Source organism: Mauremys mutica, chromosome 7, assembly GCF_020497125.1.
Source record: "Mauremys mutica isolate MM-2020 ecotype Southern chromosome 7, ASM2049712v1, whole genome shotgun sequence".
NCBI lineage: Eukaryota > Metazoa > Chordata > Testudines > Geoemydidae > Mauremys > Mauremys mutica.
Window position 1 is genome coordinate 80,181,313 of NC_059078.1, and position 19,598 is coordinate 80,200,910.

The 19,598-nt window shown below is 44.7% G+C and overlaps 1 protein-coding gene across 1 annotated transcript in view; it reads right to left on the bottom strand.

Annotated features, from left to right (window-relative positions):
- The window catches only part of ANK3 (ankyrin 3), a 305,329-nt gene that overhangs the window by 83,387 nt on the left and 202,344 nt on the right, over window positions 1–19,598 (bottom strand). Inside the window, exons 24-25 of the mRNA XM_045025319.1 lie at window positions 5,290–5,413; window positions 2,182–2,284 (exon numbers count right to left, since the gene is read on the bottom strand). Coding sequence (XP_044881254.1) covers window positions 2,182–2,284; window positions 5,290–5,413 — 227 coding nt within the window. The remainder of the gene's footprint in view (window positions 1–2,181; window positions 2,285–5,289; window positions 5,414–19,598) is intronic.

A 19,598-nucleotide genomic window follows, 5' to 3' on the forward strand; every position in this document is an offset into this window, starting at 1 on the left:
AAAGTGATTCACATCCTTCCCAAACTTACAATAATAATCACAATCTGGATCCTTTCCTGATCATAACAAAAGTCCTAAGAGCAATTAAATTTAAATTAAAATAACATTCCATATTTGATTTTCAGGAAGACCCCAGCCTGGCCTCTGTCTTAGAGGGCACAAAATTCTACTTGCAGTGAATTGTATTCGCTATTACAAAATTGAAATCATAAAAATGAAGGTTAGACATAAAAAAGAGCCTTTAGAGCAGCAGTCACCAACTGGTTGATCGCGATCGACTGGTCAATCCTAGATGATCTCCCAGTCGATCATGACCTCCAGTGGCGCAGCGGGGCTGCCACTAAGGCAGACTCCCTGCCTGTCCCGGCCCCACGCGGCTCCCGGAAGCAGCCAGCTCCTGCCTCAAAACTCCCTCGCAGAGCCCGCACCCCCCCTGAACCCCAACATGCTGCCCCAGCCTGGAGCCTCCTCCTGCACCCAAACTCCCTCCCAGAGCTTGCATCCCTCACCTCTACTGCACCCCAACATGCTGCCCCAGGATCAGCCCAGAGCTCCCTTCCACAATGCAAACCCCTCAATCCCAGCCCAGAGCCTGCACCCCCTCCCGAACCCCAACCCTCTACCCCAGCCCAGTGCAAGTGAGTGAGGGTAGGGGAGAGTGAGCGATGGGGGGTGGTGGAGTGAGCAGGGTGAGGCTTTGGGGAAGATGCAGGGCCTCAGGGAAGGAGCGAGGTAGATCCTGGGTTGCCCTGAAATTCGAAAAGTGATCTTGGGTGTAAAAAGGTTGGGGACCAATGCTTTACAGTACTGCTCAGTATCAGCATTAATAAGAGCACCAGAACTAAGTCTTGTGTGAGATCCTCTAGAGCAGGGGTTCTCAAACTGGGGAGCGGGACTCCTCAGGGGGTCGTGAGGTTATTACCTGGGGGGTTGCAAGCTGTCAGCCTCCACCCCAAACCCTGCTTTGCCTCCAGCATTTATAATGGTGTTAAATATATAAAAAAGTGTTTTTAATTTATTGGGGCGGGTCGCACTATGTTGCTATGTGAAATGGGTCACCAATACAAAAGTTTGAGAACCACTAATCTAGAGAAAGTAGAGTCTGTGACAGCATATGCAGAATAGAGTTTGCCTCAAAAGTACAGTTACCCAATATTCTTCACAACAGATCTAAGACACAATTACTGATAAATTATGCTTCATTTTCTAGTTCTCCTTCATAATACACAGTAGGTTTATGGAGCACAACAACCTCCTTTAATACTTGTTTAACAATCAAAAGTGGGACTTAAGTGGTATGTGCTAGTCTTCTGAACAGGGGTCGATTTCACCCTAAGTGCATGAATAAAAATCTGCTGGATCAGACCTCAAGTATTATGAAGATAATTCACAGTACAGCTATGCTATCCTTTTACCTCAAAACTGACATGAAACTTTTTATTCAACTTCTGAACAAATCTATAGCTTTTCTGTTAATTTACTAGAATAAATCAATCAGATTTTAAATTTTTAAAAAGTCTGTCTAGCAAATTCTGAGAACTCAAAGCAAAGCAAACAGCATCTAGTTATAACCACTATTAACTTTTATAAGTTCTTTCCCACACTGTAAGCAGCTCTAGATTCAACTTTTGTTGAATTAATCATTATACAAACTTTTAAACTATGTTAAAAGTTAGTGAAAATAGCTTAATCATAACCACAAGGCCAAATTTTTCCCTTTGGATGCATGTGAGGGACATCAAGGGCATCCCACAAGTGCACAAATGGGCAGAACTTAGTCCATGGTTTGTATTACTGCATAAAAAGGCTGCAATAACACATGTGAACATAGGGATTAATCTTGCAAGCTGCTGAGTACTTTGGCCCTAATCCTATAAAACATTTAAGGGCATGCCTAACTACACAAGTAGTTTCATTGACTTCAGTGGGACTACTCACATGATCACCGTTAATTATGTGCTTACATGCTTTGCTGGATCAGGACCAGAGTGCTCTGTCTGCTTCTTGCAAGATCAAGCCCACAATGGAGCAAATCCTTGAGTCCTTATTTCAACCCCTTTCTTCCCCCATTCAGGTTAATGGACATGGTAAGTGGTCTCAGTAAGCAATGTAAAAAGACTGAAGAACGTGGCCTTATATAGATAAAACATAAACACTAGCCAGGTGGTACAAAGCACATACCGGATCCTTTGATGGTACCAGCAATTCTTCAATCATCATGCTGTCTCGTGCATAGGAACTTCTGTTCAGAGTGTAGGACCTATCCGAACTGAAGGAGCGGAGGCTGCTGTATTTACAATTTACCATAGAACATGTAGATGACAATGGGATGAACAAAAAAAAATTAATACATGCAACTTCCAGGGAAATGCAAAAGATGATAAAATATACATAATCGCTGAAGTAGAATAAACGAGACACTAAAAAATCGAAGATTAAACTTTTTACAATGTTATTTTCTTTTCTATCATACTCATAACCAATAGTCCCAGGAATGCTTGCTTATTGCTTTGGTGTTTGGACTGAGATTAAATCTATGCAAAAATATATTCAGATATTTATGCTAGCTCTGAAAAATGTCCAAAACACTTTTAGGCCCTGATCCTGCAACTGAATCCATGCAGGTGGATCCTGACCTCACTGGGGTTCTGTGTATGTGCAGGCTCTGCCCACATAGATCAAACTGCAGGATCAGGGTCTTAAACCGGTTCTGTTTTCAAAGTTTGTCTCAGCTTTTTGGGGCTGAGCTACTTTTAACTTTATTATGAAAACCCTATTTATTCATTTTTCTACTAATTAAAAACATATTAATTTGTAAAAAAAGGTTCCTTGTTCACAAGGAAAGAGTGAGGAAATACATTAGTTTTTGGTGTTATTTTGCCGATGTTATACACTTTGGAAATTAAGAATGACAAATCTGAATATGCAGTGACTAAAGAAACTAAATGTGGGCACATATTGCATTTAGCCCTGGAAGATACATATAGTATGTGTTAGAAAACATGCTACAAGTTCAGACATGCTTGCTAAGTGACTAAAAAAGAAATTCAAACAAAAAAAACAGCATCTAGAAAGATGAATATGATTTTAAACAAGTATCTTTTTTCAATTTAAAGCTCTACAATTTACTGCATGCACCTTGTACTTGTTACTAGAACTTTTCTAAGTTCCTCAAAATATTCATTAAATTTCTCATTACACTGCACCCTGCTAATTTTAATGGAATCAGAATTGGAACCTTTATTATTATAAGCATACGTTAATCAAACTTTTTAAATTATAAAGGCTGTAAAGAAATCGTGTCATATTTGTTATGTCACCATAAAAAAATAATATTTTCTAATATTAAACACAAAAAGGCATGCCACTTCACAATGCTGAGTAAAATGAAAATGAGCAATGGCAATAGCAGAGAAAAGTCATGAGGGTGTCATGCCTTCTTACCTGACTTTAGGACTATTTAAAGAAATTTATAGGGAAAAGAAACAGGAGAAATAGAAAGCGAGGAATCAGACAGGAAAAAGCAAAATGCTATGGCTGGATGACATATTTAATGTATTTTTTCTTAATGTTACACTCAGAATCAATAATAGGATAAAGTCACAGTGTGCTTTTTGCTAAATGTAATAAATTACATGAAAAGGCACTATATATTTGTCTCCTCTGAGCATAACATATACGTATGCAGATGTAAGAATGAGTTACACAGAAACAAAGAATAATGGTGCTGTTAAAATCAGAAGTATGAAAGCCTTAGAATTCTCTCAAGCAAAAAAAAAAAAAGGAGGTAAAATTCCATTCTTAGATATAGATGATAGATCTCACCTTGGATATTCTGCTTTCCCACTCACCTGCATGGAAGTTACAGAAGTGGGGAGAGCAGAGTAACAGGTGACGTTTATCATGGAGATCTTAGAGCAGAATTTTGTGCATTACCTGCATTCTCTTCACCCCCACTTCCCCACCTATGTACTTGAACATTTACCACATACTCAGACTACAGCATATTGATGGGCTTTGTTCATAATATAACTTATATTTTAAAATTAAGATTGTTAACTATGTTATTTAACCATATAAAACTATTAGATTTTCCTGTCAAAGTAATTTTGCTTATCTTCTAACTAACACACATACTATTTTTAAGAGTACTTTAAGATCTCTTCTAGATGTATGCTAATATAAACATTTATTACATTACCTTAGGATTATAAGCAAAACAAAAGAATACAGAGCATTACTAAATGAGCAAAGTCAAAGTGCATGCTTCAATATCTAATGCAGCCACAACAAACAAGAGTGAAAAAATAAACATCAAGCTTTACCTTATGGGAGATGCCATTCACTGTTAGACAATGAAATAACTTTTTACAACAGATCATTAAACTATAGGAAAAAGTCCTCAGGGCTCTGGCTTGTGAGGTTTAATTATTAGCTTCAAAATAATTCAACTATCAGTAAACACCCTGCTAGTCCACAACTGTGGAAGTAATCTCTGTACATATAGCTTTGTTTGTTTCAAGCAAATTGTACAATTCAATAAGTTTTAGTAAAAATTTTCAACAATCCAAACATCTGTGCTTCCACAAGGGTCCAAACACCTGTGCTTTCACAAGGGTTGAAATCAACAGTGTTCTGTAATATCTGTTTTGAAATACTGACCTATTTTCCTTAAAGAGAAATCTGTTTATTCCCTAGCAAATGAAATAGGGTAATGGATTTGGGTTAACAATAAAAGTGTAAACAATTAATTTGTTTTTGGAATATTTTTATATTGAATGTTTCTATTTTATTCTTAATTTGCACCTTTAAAGAAACAAATGTATTGATATAGCCAAAGGAATATCATTCATTTTTTCCGGTTTTAGTCTACGGTGTTTACATTCCTCTGATAAAGCAGGCACAGTAGGGAATATATAAACATGTGCTAATGACTGAAAGAAGCTTGTTTTTGCTAGATGGTCTGTATTAGTTTTTAGACAGATGTTCTATGTAGGTTACCAGCTGTTTGAAAAGCTGGTTTATATTTCTAGAGCATGAGTGGATACCAGAAAAAATGAACAATTAATTTTCTTTATCATTGCCACAATTAAGCCAACATGAATTAACAATACAAAACCAAACAGCAATGAATGTATATTTTAAACATAAGTGATTATCAGATTGCTGAAACATGCAACCACCATTTTTTATTTAAAATTGATTTTGGTAACATGAAAAAATGCACTGGATTTGAAACAGAGTGTACTTGTGATGAAGTATGAAAATTAAAAACATTAAATACAATACCTGGCAGAGCGGGCTCCTAAACTAAAGCCCATGTATCCTTCAGCAGGCAGAGAATCATCTCCCAACTCTTTTAGATCCTGCGGCCCAAGATATTTGTCTGTATCCCCTGTCATTGCATCCTCACCTGCCAGTATAAAAGCAAACTGAAATCAGAAGTTACATGTAACATAAATGTTCATGTGTTCAGTAATTCATAATATACTTGTTGGAAAGCAGTGGAAGGAATCAGTCACATCACATCTCCAGAGGCTTTTTTCCATAGTAGAATGTCAATTATCTACCATCTGCATAGGTTTGAAAAAAATTCTATATAAGTGGTTAGTATAAGGGGCCAAAGTTCTTGATTCTATAAATCCACTGATTCAAGAGTTATACCGGGAAGGAAGTTAGCCAATTATTCTTGCAGCCTAAACCTCTCTCTATGGGTTAAACACCACTTAACGTCTTTGCCCCTTCCTTACAAAAAAAGACATGAAGATGAATGAACGGCAGGTCATTCTATAATATTTAATAGCAGTTTTTAGTCATTATCTGTTTGCAGACTCGCATTGAAGAGTGAAGCATGTTTGAACGGACACTGAATAGAAGGCCAGGCCCACCTCTTCTTTTTATTTTCTCCCAAACATTTTCCAAACTTGAATTAGTATTACATTTTTCTTAATGCTTTTTACATTAATATATGCTGAGGTTCCTAGCAGTATGATCATTTTATTAAGATAAAGTAAATCATTTGTCAAGAATCTTCCTTACTGTATATGATGGGGGAGTGACATCATGACTAATACTAGCATAGATTAGAGCAAAACATATATCTAAATTATTCTTGAATTACTAAGAATCTGAAGTTAAAAATTCACCCCAATGACTGTGCTAATTTCAACAATGCTAGATATATATGAACTAACAGCTGTCTAGATATTAACTGTGAAGTAAAACTGATAAATTTGTAAAAAGCAAAAAGGAAAACTGAAAGTAATAAAAGCTGCTCTTTAAAAAGAACACAGACCCTTAGAAAGGGTTAACTAACTAACTTGCTTTCACTAAGTGCATCTGAACACCATTACATCATACTGAAAACTACATTCCAGCAGTGACAGAGCAGGTCTAAAATATGCCCCTTGTGGTTTTAGGATTTTCTTTCCTGTCCTCTCTATAATACAGAGTACAGAGCACTGTAACTAAATTTATTACATTTATAAATTCAAACTCTATCCCTTTTCTTGTTGAACACGTTTTCTTGTTGAACACGTTTTTGAGTACATAAAAGTTGCACAAAAGAGAAAAAAAGTTCACATGTTGCATTCACAAAGGTGACTGATTCATAAAACTCAGCTATATTTTTCCAATTTCTTCATTCAGTAGAGTTTAGACTTTCCATTCACTTAACTCAGGAAACCACAGACTGAGCTGTTTTTAAACTACCAATCAATTCTAAAAATACCCTTTCAGCTACTGTTTGAAAACGACAAAATAAACAGATCAACTTTCTACTGCAGCGCAGCAACAGAGATTATTTTAAGTAACAATTTAAAGGCTAAAATGTTTGTAATATATTATAGAGCATAAAATTCTGAAAAAAACATTAAATACTAAATTTAACTTTAAAAGTCTTACTGTTTTGGAAAGCCATTTTCACCAGTCTGGTCTATAAGATTTTTTTTCCTGATGTTTCCAAGAATTCCTATTAGTCCTATTAGTCTTTAAGCAGTGATTAGGAGTTAATCTCCAAACCAGCACAAGCAAACTAATCCCTGTGGGTCATATTCACTTTCCACACAACTGAGATCTTCTTAACACCTTGATCTCTTCGTACGTATTTTAAGAAATGTGCATCTTTGTCCTCCCAACTCAGATAAAAAAAAATCTTTGCAAATATGAAACAAAGTGAAAAATAATGACAATTTATTTGAAGTTAAGATCCTTTTTAATCACTCTACAGACTTCCTTTTAAAGCTTCTTCTGATTGGATTAAAACTTCTTTGGCAAGCCTCTTGAATGGCGACATAAATGCAAGCACTTGAGTTATTTGTATGTAAATAGGGGTCCTGCTAGGGTGTAGCTTTTCTGTAACTTGACACCAAGGGAAGGCTCAGAGGCTAAACATGTAACACAGTACTGACGGGGGCTGCCTAAAATCAAGGAAAACGGAGCTAGGCACAGTACTCCATTGGCCGGAGATTCCAGCTGAACTAGTAGTATTAATGCGACATTACAGACACAGGGCTAAGAGACAAAGGTACATACACTAAAGTGTTGGTTGGACCAGGGAGTGCCACTGAGCTGACAGTGATTTTTCAGATCTCTGCTAAGCAGGCAGCGGACACGACAGACGCTTCTTTATGGCTATTCTCAGGTGAAGGGGCGGAAGGGGTTGCCTTTGAGCTCTGTAGCGGACTCGAGGGCTTGGAGGAAAATCTGGCTCGAGCGCTAACCAGAACCTTGCAGTGCAATCTTTCAGCCCCTGTCAGAGAGCAACAAGACAAGTAGCCAGCGATGGCCGAGGTCCTGGCTGGCTTGCCTGCAACACAGAGACCTCTCGTCTCTGGTGGGTGGTGAGAAAGGAGGGGGAATGTCATTCTGCCACCACGAGAGAGCCGCAGGAAACAGGAGATGGGTGGGTGGGTGGCTGGGAGTGGAATCTCTGGGTCAGCTGGAAAATTCTCCCCCTGTCTCCCCCCCCCCTCCTCCGCTGTCTCTCTCCTCCACCCATTCCACAGTGTGTCTTGTGCTGCTTTGCTGCACCACTCGGGGTGCCTGTGCAGCGGTGTGAAAGGGAGCAACACGGTGATCTCCAAAGGCCTCTGTGTGGGCGCTTTAATCCCTTTCTCTGCGCTGCGAGCACACCCGGAGCAGAGCAGCAGAGGAGCACAGCGCAGCAGCCTGCGTGGGGGCGAGACAACAAGGGGAGGGGGGACTCTGAGCCTCCCCCGCTGCAGCCGCAGTCTTGCTGGCAGCAGAATGGCGGAGGAGACAGGCGCATTGCAGGCGAAAATCAAACATGAAGGGTTAGATCCCGAAGTCTCCACTCTTATCAAAATGCGAATCCTTGAAGTGCTAGTTACAGAGCCTCCAAAGGGCTTCATCAGTTGTGGCTAATCCTCAGCGTATAACCACATAGCTACAAGCACTTCCCCAGACCCCAGCCACAGCTCAACTTTTCGGGTCTGGCAAAGCCAACCCGACTGCCAAGCAGTAAAAAGTCTCCCCGGCCACGTGCTCATGTATAAGCTCACTTACTGAGAAGAGAGATGGCCCCAAGCAAAGGAGTTGGAATGTGGATCCCGATCAGGTACTAAACTTTCCTACACTGATGGGGGGGTTTGGAACCCATAGTTTGGTTCAACCCCACTATAGAGATAGGTAGGGATAGCCACAAAGTTTGGATCCAGATCTGAATTCTTCCCAGATTTAAAGGTGCTCAGATCCAGAGCCCCATTTCCATATCAGAAGGATTCAGCTGAGAATGATCAGAGAGAAAACTGAAATACACACCGGGGAAAAAAATAGCTGACTGTGAGGAGAAGCAGAGCTGTAACAAGGAATTTTTTGCGCAGAGGCAAGGGCCGGCTCCAGGCTCTTTGGCGGCGGGTCCCTGAGTCCATCTCGGAGGGAAGAACCCACCGCCGAATTGCTGCTGCCGCTTCATTCATTCTTCGGCCGCAATTTGGCAGTGGGTCTTTCTCTCCGAGAGGAACTCTGGGACCCGCCACCGAATTGGCACTGAAGAATGAATGAAGTGGTGGCGGCAATTCGGCGGCAGGTCCTTCCCTCCGAGACGGACTCAGGGACCTGCCGTCAAATTGCTGCTGAAGAAGTGGCGGCGGCACAGCTGCCGCCGAAGGGCCACCAATTGCGGTAGAGCTGCGCCCCTCCACTTTGCGCACCCGAGGCAAGTGCCTCACTCACCTCACCCTTGTTATGGCACTGAGGAGAAGGCAGGAGGCGAGAGAGGCAGCTCTGGAAAATAAGGGGTCAGAGTTGGTTCAGGGGAGTGGCTGATTGCTGGGAGAGTGGAGAGAGCTGGCCATCAGGAAAGTGGGAAAGGCCCTTACTTGGGGTGACCATATTTTCCTATGCTGAGTACGGGACACCTAGTAAAATGACTGATATTCAAGCGAGTTCAATGACAATCAAAACTATGCAGTACAAACATTCATATTATCAAGTTGACTGTGCCCCTGTTAAAAAGAAATACTGCCTTGTTGGATTCTTTTTATTTACCTTTTTATCTTTAAAGCTTTAGGGATTACACGGGGAGGGATGACACATACTACCCCCCCCCCGCCCCGACAGGGAGAGGCGACACACACACGTACACCTCTCTCACACAGCAGGGTTGACCGACCGACCGAACCCTCCTTGCCTGGTGTTCTTCACCCTCCATGACTGGCTGGGTCTCTGTGACGGACCTGCCTCTCCTGGTACCTGGTGCCACAACTTCTTGAAGCAAGATGTGGCGGGGGGGGGGGCAGAAGAGGGGCACACGGGGTCACATTTCCCCCACCTGCCCACCCGAGATTTCTGTCAGGGTTCACACTGGAATGTGGCCAGCAGCAGCCTTTCAGCACCGTGGGAGGGAAGGGACGAGAGCTGCTTCAACTGCAGGAGGGGAGGGATGACCTGGTCCATGTCTTTGCAGATCTCATCTCTTCTCTTATCTCCTTTCCCCACCCCCACCCCACCCCACCCCGCCTGGAAGCCGCTTGTCCCTTCCTGCCCATACAGCACAGGCAGGAAGGGGTAAAGCCCTAAGGATTCATTGTGCACCAGGGCCCAGGGAACCTGACTGCAGGGGCTTTAGCGAATCCTGCCAAAGAGGTGGCTTGGCAGGGAGGGGTGCCTAGGGCATAGAGCAGCCCTGCGCTCCCTGCGGGCAGGACGCAGAGGGGGTGAGGGGAGGAGGGTGAAGAGGGTGCTAAGCCCCTGCCCTGGGGGCTGCTGTGGAGCCTGCAGGTTCAGAGCGTGAAAAGGCTGGAAATCGCTTTCCCCCCCACTGCCACTCCAGAGCTTAGCTGAGGGGTGGAGAGGCTTCCTCCTGTCACCGCTGTGCACTGCTTTGGCACATGCAGGGCTTGGCGGGTCTTGGGCTTTCCCAGGGCACCGGCCCAGCCAGAGGTAGTCGGGGAAGGAATCATAGAATCTCAGAGTTGGAAGGGACCTCAGGAGGTCATCTAGTCCAACCCCCTGCTCAAAGCAGGACCAAACCCAACTAAATCATCCCAGCCAGGGCTTTGTCAAGCCTGACCTTAAAAACCTCTAAGGAAGGAGATTCCACCACCTCCCTAGGTAACCCATTCCAGTGCTTCACCACCCTACTAGTGAAAAAGTTTTTTCTAATGTCCAACCTAAACCTCCCCCTCTGCAACTTGAGACCATTACTCCTTGTTCTGTCATCTTCTACCACTGAGAACAGTCTAGATCCATCCTCTTTGGAACCCCCTTTCAGGTAGTTGAAAGCAGCTATCAAATCCCCCCTCATTCTTCTCTTCTGCAGGCTAAACAATCTCAGTTCCCTCAGCCTCTCCTCGTAAGTCATGTGCTCCAGCACCCTAATCATTTTTGTTGCCCTCCGCTGGACTCTCTCCAATTTATCCACATCTTCTTGTAGTGTGGGGCCCAAAACTGGACACAGTACTCCAGATGAGGCCTCACCAGTGCTGAATAGAGGGGAATGATCACATCCCTCGATCTGCTGGAAATGCCCCTACTTATACAACCCAAAATGCCATTAGCCTTCTTGGCAACAAGGGCACACTGTTGACTCATATTCAACTTTTCGTCCACTGTAACCCCTAGGTCCCTTTTTGCAGAACTGCTGCCCAGCCATTCGGTCCCTGTCGGCCAGGCTGTTGGTGACCTGAGCACTCCAACCAGGGACTGGTTCTCCACGCCGCGCTGGGAGCAGATCGCTCCACACTGAGGGGATATGGAGGAACAGTGGAGTGGGAGAGGGCGGTGAAGGGGCAAAGCAGGGAGAGGACAGCGAGAGGGGGAGCTTGTAAAGAGCTGATGGGTGGGCAGCAGAGGTGACACATAACCACCACCTGGCGCCTGCCCACACACCAGCTACTGCAGCTCACAGCGTGCAGCCAGCACCAGCCAGAAACAGGACAGGGGCCCTGCTGGCTGAGAGCTGGCATGCAGCAGGGGCTGCGCTGACAGACCGGCACGGGGAGCGGATGGCCCTGAGCTGCATCTTTGCCCCACCACCAGCCTTGCACATCCACCCCCGTCATCAGCCACTGGACCTCCCCCCTGGACTCACTGCTGGTGGGCAGGGATCCGCCCAGCAGCAGGACCCACCGGTACTGATGGGGGCGGAGGAAGACAGAAAATATGGGACAGTTTGCCCCTTTTTAAGAAAAAGTCCTGAAGCCTGGAGGAAGGCTTAAATATGAGAGTGTCCCTTTAAAAACAAGATGACTAGTCACCCCACCCTTATTCTCTAGTTTATAAGCAGAGCTTTACTTCTGCTTTGTTATTAGGAAGGTCTCTATTTATAAATATTGATTATTTGTAGAAAAAAAGCCAACATCTAAAATCTGCAACTCACACCCAAAGAGTCTAGATCATAGTCTGGTCACATTATACAGTAAAAAACCAGCACCACAAAGCAAACAAATAGGCTCATTTCATTACTAGGGTCCTCAGAATCATCAGAACCATTTCAGGAAAAATCAACCGCCATCCAAGCACACTTCTCATCACTGGAGAATCTACCAGTAAGGCAGTTGTGGATTTAGAGTTAGTGAGGCCCTGTGCTCAGCTTCATGTTTTGGTCCCCTCCTTAGGACCCAGCCAAGAAAAAGAACATTCTCTCTTATCTCCCTCCCGCCCCCATTTTTCATTCTTTTTTTCTTCATCCTCCTCCTATAATAGGAAGTACATGAAAATAAAGTGAGGTACCTTGATTGTTTTTGTAGTCTAACTTATTTTTCCACAGAGCGCTTGAAAAATCGCTGAGGGTCTCGGCGGACCACTTAATGATCTTTCCAAATATTGTTTGTACCATTAGCTACCTATTGTAAAGTGCTTGGGGTGTGGGGTCTGGCCAGGACTTAGGGTGCGGGAGGAGGCTCAGGGCTGGGGGTACAGGGTTTGGGAGGAAGTTATGGTGCAGGAGCAGGCTGGGGCATAGGCGCTGACTTCTAATGGCGCCGGTGGGTGCTCAACCCCCCTCTGCCCCCGGCCATGCCCCAACGCCACCCCTGCCCCACCCCCTTCCTGCCCCCATTCCTACCCCTTCCACAAAGTCCCCTCCTCAACTCCACCCCCTCCCTGCCCCTAATTGACTCCTTCCCCAAATCCCCACCCCAGTCCCGCCTCCTCCCCTGAGCGCGCCACGTTCCCGCTCCTCCCCCCTCCCTCCCAGAGCTTGCTACAGCTGTTTGGCAGCGGCAAGCACTGGGGGAGGGTGGGGGGGGGAGGAGCAGGGATGTGGCACGCTCAGGGGAAGAGGCGGAGGAGGAGGTGGCAAGGGGCTGGAGGATTCAGGAGTCAGGGCTGGGAGTGTGTGAGGGGGTGCAAGAGTCAGGGCTTGGTGTGTGTGTGGGGGGTGCAGGAGTCAGGGCTGGGGGTGCAGGGTCTGGGAGAGAGTTAGGGTGCAGGAGCGGGCTGGGGGTTGGGGTGTAGGGTCTGGCCAGGAGTTAGGATGCAGGAGGGGGTCAGGGTTGGGGCATGAGGTTGGAGTGTGGAGCGCTTACCTGGGGCAGCTTCCATTTGGTGTTCAGGGTGCAGGTGGGAATGGGGTGTGTGTGCAGGAGCTCCCGTTTGGTGCTCAGGGTGGGGGTGGGGATGTGGGGGTGCAGGAGTCAGGGCTGGGGGATGTGGGCTGGGGTTGTGGGGGCGCTCCCTGCTCCACCCCAGCCCCCTGCCCTGAGCAGCTCATGGCAAGGGGTGTGGGGGGGTATGTGTAGGGGGAATGCGGGGACCCCGCCTTTGCTCTGCCCTGCCCCAATTCCACTCCCTTCCCCAAGGCCCCACCCCGCCTCTTCTCCGCTTCCTCCTCTGAGTGTGCTGCAGCCCCGCTCCTCCCCTCCCGGAGCAAGGGCAAACAGCTGTTTGGCAGTGGGGGCAGCACTGCGGGGGGGAGGGACAGGAACGCAGCAGGCTCAGGAGATGGGGAGCTTGGCTGCTGGTGGGAGCTTGCAGCAGGAGCCCCAGGAGCCGGCAGGACCAAACTTCTGCCCCCACAGCTGCCTGGCCCTGGGGCTCCCTGTCGTTAGGGGGCCCCATGCCAGGGCACTCAGTGTTTTACTGTAAATCTGCCTCTGCAGTAAGGGATATGATTTTGAAGGTGGTCAGGAACTCTGACTAATTCCTGCTCTAAAGGAAATCATGTGGGAATATTCCAAGACTATTTCCCAACTCTGATTATAAAACAAACATTTGCTGAGGTCAAACTTCAACAGCAAGTACTGGGCATTAAATATTTTTACTGTACCATCCTGTGATGCAGAGTATTATTTCGAAGACAAATGTTGATCCTCAGATCCTCTGATGAAGTAAAAATCTTTGCTAATGAAAAGATGCAACAGGTGCAAACAAACTTGATCTTACGTAAATCCAATGAGCCAGAATAATAACAACAGGATGACTATTTTCATGGATTCAAGCTATATCCTAAATAAAAATTACTTTCCTTTCTCTAGTATTTGTTTTTGTCTACTAGATGTAATGGGAAAAGTAGCAATATTCTCCTATCAATGCATTATGTTGTAAGATCTTCCCATGTGGATTTCCATGATCTCTGTTTAAATTCTTAAATATGTTTCCATTTGTGCAAATACCTTGTTTCAGGTTCTACTAGACATTACTTTTGAGATATGTTTGAGGAAAATCAGTCAGGAATTCAGACTCATGGTAGGCTACTGGAGCAGAGGGAATACCGTTGACATACATCTGGGGCAAGGGACATGAAGTTTGTAACTTCTGTCCATTCTAATTTGTGTTTAAACTACAAAAAGAGCTTTATACTTATAAAAATATACAAAAAAGAGAGTTACACTTTAACTACACAAACCATAATGGAGAAAAATGTAGTTCATATCACTAAAGGTTTATTTTCCCCAGTAAGAAGAGATGAGATTTTTTGGTCCAAATCTTGTACTTTAGACTTGGAAACTTTTTCCTGAGGACTAATAATTGATACAAACATTTTGTGCTTGGGACATACAGCACATTGATTTGCACAAAGCCACGTATAGGGTGCAGTATGGAGCTGCATTACACCTTGGGAAGCATTAGGAATAAACTCTACCTCAGAAAGCACAATCTCTCCCAGGTGGCTTTGTGCACCCAGGGGATGTGCATGTACCTCATGCATAAGGATAACACGCATTGCTCCCCACCCGAATGACAGTTCCACTTCACAAGCCAATATGCAGGAAACATGGGGACAAGACCTCACCTTCTCCTTGTGCTTTTCTAGATGATGTAATCCCTGAAGGCAAAGTATTACTCTTAGATACTAATTTGATAGGTGCTTTTGACAAACTTCAAGACGACAGAGTGGACAGGTCACTCAACAAACCAGAATGACAACTGGAAAAGGAAGTTGGGAAAATGGAACCTGAATAAAGGCTTTGTTTCAGTGTTCAATGTATCTAAATATGAATAGATATGATACACTGTAAGCAGATATGTAGTAGTACTGGCACAGAGAAAGGACTTCCTGCAGAAGACATTATATTTGCCAGACTGGCCAGCTAAACCTACTATTGTCTGCATATATGCCCTTCAGAAAAGAAGTGAAGAGAAGCACCCTGCCACTTCAACAGATGGACAAGAATGTTGAGAGTCAAGACACCATTTGCAGGAGTTGCATGTTAATAGCAAGGGGATTTACAGCTGGGAATGTTGAAATGGCTCTTCTGGCTGAGCTGCAGAAACTGTACTTCAGAGATTATCCTGTATCATTGCTAATCTAATTGTGAGCTGGATTACCTTGATAGAATACTTCCATCAGGCTGTATAGCCATTTTTACATCCAGCAGAATAAAAAAATATTACATGTTGGACATGGTCATTCCAAAGAATTTTATACACTTCCTTTTAATTCTGTGGGAGACTCAAGTAAAATGGCTGAAATAAACTCCATGTGGCAGTGTATAATAAAACTAGGTTGAGATGCTGAAACTTAATCCTTTCTGGCTCAGATGACAAGAATACTGTGTTTGAAAGGAATATGAACTCAGAAGAAATACTGAGGATAAAATATATTTTCAGACAAAGTTATATTAGGTGAAGTAACACTAAGAGATGAAGTATCTAGTGAAAACTAGTCTGAAGACTGAATCCTTCTGTGCTGTGTTACAACTTGGTATCCTTCATCTCTTCTTTCTTACTACACTACAGACTGAAACTGTTTTATGAAGGAAGAAAATGTCATCTTTATTATCCCTGGATAAACATAGGTACAAACATTATTTAGCAGTCATTTGATACTACAGATAGCCAGTTTGTCGTATATTTTTTCCCATCAAAATCAGTCCAGCTCCATAGGAAAAAGGACAGGTGACAAAGGACAGAGGAGCATATTCTTTTCTATTCAAAGACCTGGCTTCACACATGTATGAATAAATATGAATATCAAACTCCTCAAACTTTACCCAGCTGTAAAACTACATTGTGTATGGAGCTAGACAGTTTCCTTGAGTTCTTAACATTTAAAAACAAAAAACCCCATCGACAACAGACTTTCAGGAATGGCAATGTTTTGTTTTTTCCTATCAGAGGGGTAGCCGTGTTAGTCTGGATCTGTAAAAGCAACAAAGAATCCTGTGGCACCTTATAGACTAACAGACGTTTTGCAGCATGAGCTTTCGTGGGTGAATACCCACTTCTTCAGATGCAAGTGGTGGAAATTTCCAGGGGCAGGTTTATATATGCAAGCAAGAAGCAAGCTAGAGATAACGAGGTTAGATCAATCAGGGAGGATGGGGCCCTGTTCTAGCAGTTGAGGTGTGAAAACCAAGGGAGGAGAAACTGGTTCTGTAATTGGCAAGCCATTCACAGTCTTTGTTTAATCCTGAGCTGATGGTGTCAAATTTGCAGATGAACTGGAGCTCAGCAGTTTCTCTTTGAAGTCTGGTCCTGAAGTTTTTTTGCTGCAGGATGGCCACCAACCAGTGGTGGTGTGGCTGATCTGGTTAGGTCCTGTGATGCAAGACTTCTGGGTGAATACCCACTTCTTGCATCTGAAGAAGTGGGTATTCACCCACGAAAGCTCATGCTGCAAAACGTCTGTTAGTCTATAAGGTGCCACAGGATTCTTTGTTGCTTTTACAGATCCAGACTAACACGGCTACCCCTCTGATACTTGACACCATGCAAGGCACTGCATTTAGCCGTATGGAGTGGAAATCCATCAACCTCATGAAGAAACTTGCACAAATACAGACAGACATCATCTTCCTTTCCAAATGCAAACGGATGGACATCATACCAAATGGACTAAAGGTAAAAAATCCACTGCTATCTACATACTACACGGACCACAGTGAGAGATTATGCCATACTCTATCAAAGAAACTGAGGAACCACCTGATCAGCCTCCTATACAGCAAACAGGAAAACATCAAAAAAGAGCTCTCCAACCTGGAGACTCTCATCAATAACCAAACTTCCATACAAACGGACTTCACTAAAATAAGACAGGAGATCTACATCACTCACTTCACCTCTCTACAAAGGAAAAAGGACTGTAAGCTGTCTAAACTCCTACCTGCCACATGGGGCCACAACCGTGGTACCCCTAACCCACCCAGCAATATCGTCAATCTATCCAACCACACACTCAGCCCAGAAGAAACGTCTGTCCTATCTCGGGGACTCTCTTTTTGCCCTGCCACCCCCACCAACATGATACAGTTCTGCGGCGATCTGGAAGCCTACTTTCGCCGTCTCCGACTCAAAGAATACTTTCAGGACAACACTGAACAGCGCACTGATACACAGTTACCCTCCCACCAACAGCACAAAAAGAAGAACTCCACATGGACTCCTCCTGAGGGTCGAAATGACAGTCTGGACCTATACATTGAATGCTTCCGCCGACGTGCACAGGCAGAAATTGTGGAAAAACAACATCGCTTGCCTCATAACCTAAGTCGTGCAGAACGCAATGCCATCCACAGCCTCAGAAACCATCCTGACATTATAATCAAAGAGGCTGATAAAGGAGGTGCTGTTGTCATCATGAACAGGTCTGACTACCAAAAGGAGGCCGCCAGACAACTCTCCAACACCAAATTCTACAGGCCACTTCCCTCAGATCCCACTGAGGAATACACTAAGGAACTGAACCATCTACTCAAGACACTCCCTACACTAACACCGCAACAAGTCAACATACCCTTAGAGTCCCGACCAGGGCTATTCTATCTACTGCCCAAAATCCACAAACCTGGAAATCCTGGACGCCCCATCATCTCGGGCATTGGAACTCTCACTGAAGGACTGTCTGGATATGTGGACTCTCTACTCAGACCCTATGCCACCAGCACGCCCAGCTATCTCCGTGACACCACTGATTTCCTGAGGAAACTACAATGCATTGGTGAACTTCCAGAAAACACCATCCTGGCCACCATGGATGTAGAGGCTCTCTACACCAACATCCCACACGCTGATGGAATACAAGCTGTCAGGAACAGTATCCCTGATGATGCCACAGCACAACTGGTTGCTGAGCTCTGTGCCTTTATCCTCAGACACAACTATTTCAAATTTGATGACAATATATATCTCCAGATCAGTGGCACCGCTATGGGCACCCGCATGGCCCCACAATATGCCAATATTTTTATGGCTGACCTGGAACAACGCTTCCTCAGCTCCCGTCCACTCACGCCCCTTCTCTACCTACGCTACATTGATGACATCTTCATCATCTGGACCCATGGGAAGGAGACTCTGGAAAAATTCCACCACGATTTCAACAGCTTCCACCCCACCATCAACCTCAGCCTGGACCAATCTACACGGGAGGTCCACTTCCTAGACACTACGGTGCAAATAATTGATGGTCACATTAACACCACCCTATACCGAAAACCTACCGACCGCTATGCCTACCTTCACGCCTCCAGCTTCCATCCCGGGCACACCACAAGATCCATTGTCTACAGCCAAGCACTGAGGTACAACCGCATCTGCTCTAACCCCACAGACAGAGACCAACACCTACAAAATCTCCACCAAGCATTCTCAAAACTACAGTACCCGCACGAGGAAATAGGGAGACAGATCAACAGAGCCAGACGTGTACCCAGAAGCCTCCTACTGCAAGACAAACCCAAGAAAGAAACCAACAGGACTCCACTGGCCATCACATACAGTCCCCAGCTCAAACCCCTCCAGCACATCATCAGGGATCTACAACCCATCCTGGAGAATGATCCCACACTTTCACAGGCCTTGGGTGGCAGGCCAGTCCTCGCCCACAGACAACCTGCCAACCTGAAGCATATTCTCACCAGTAACTGCACACCGCACCATAGTAACTCTAGCTCAGGAACCAACCCATGCAACAAACCTCGATGCCAACTCTGCCCACATATCTACACCAGCAACACCATCACAGGACCTAACCAGATCAGCCACACCATCACTGGTTCATTCACCTGCACGTCCACCAATGTAATATATGCCATCATATGCCAGCAGTGCCCCTCTGCTATGTACATCGGCCAAACTGGACAGTCTCTAAGGAAAAGGATAAATGGACACAAATCAGATATTAGGAATGGCAATATACAAAAACCTGTAGGAGAACACTTCAACCTCCCTGGCCACACAATAGCAGATCTTAAGGTGGCCATCCTGCAGCAAAAAAACTTCAGGACCAGACTTCAAAGAGAAACTGCTGAGCTCCAGTTCATCTGCAAATTTGACACCATCAGCTCAGGATTAAACAAAGACTGTGAATGGCTTGCCAATTACAGAACCAGTTTCTCCTCCCTTGGTTTTCACACCTCAACTGCTAGAACAGGGCCCCATCCTCCCTGATTGATCTAACCTCGTTATCTCTAGCTTGCTTCTTGCTTGCATATATAAACCTGCCCCTGGAAATTTCCACCACTTGCATCTGAAGAAGTGGGTATTCACCCACGAAAGCTCATGCTGCAAAACGTCTGTTAGTCTATAAGGTGCCACAGGATTCTTTGTTGTTTTTTCCTAGTTGCATCCTGTTATCCTCCAGATCCTCCCATGTGCCCCGGGGGCCCAACAATATACTCTGATGACCTAGAAGGGTGTCTGTCTAGTGCACGGGTGGGCAAACTATGCCCCTTAGGCCACATCCGGCC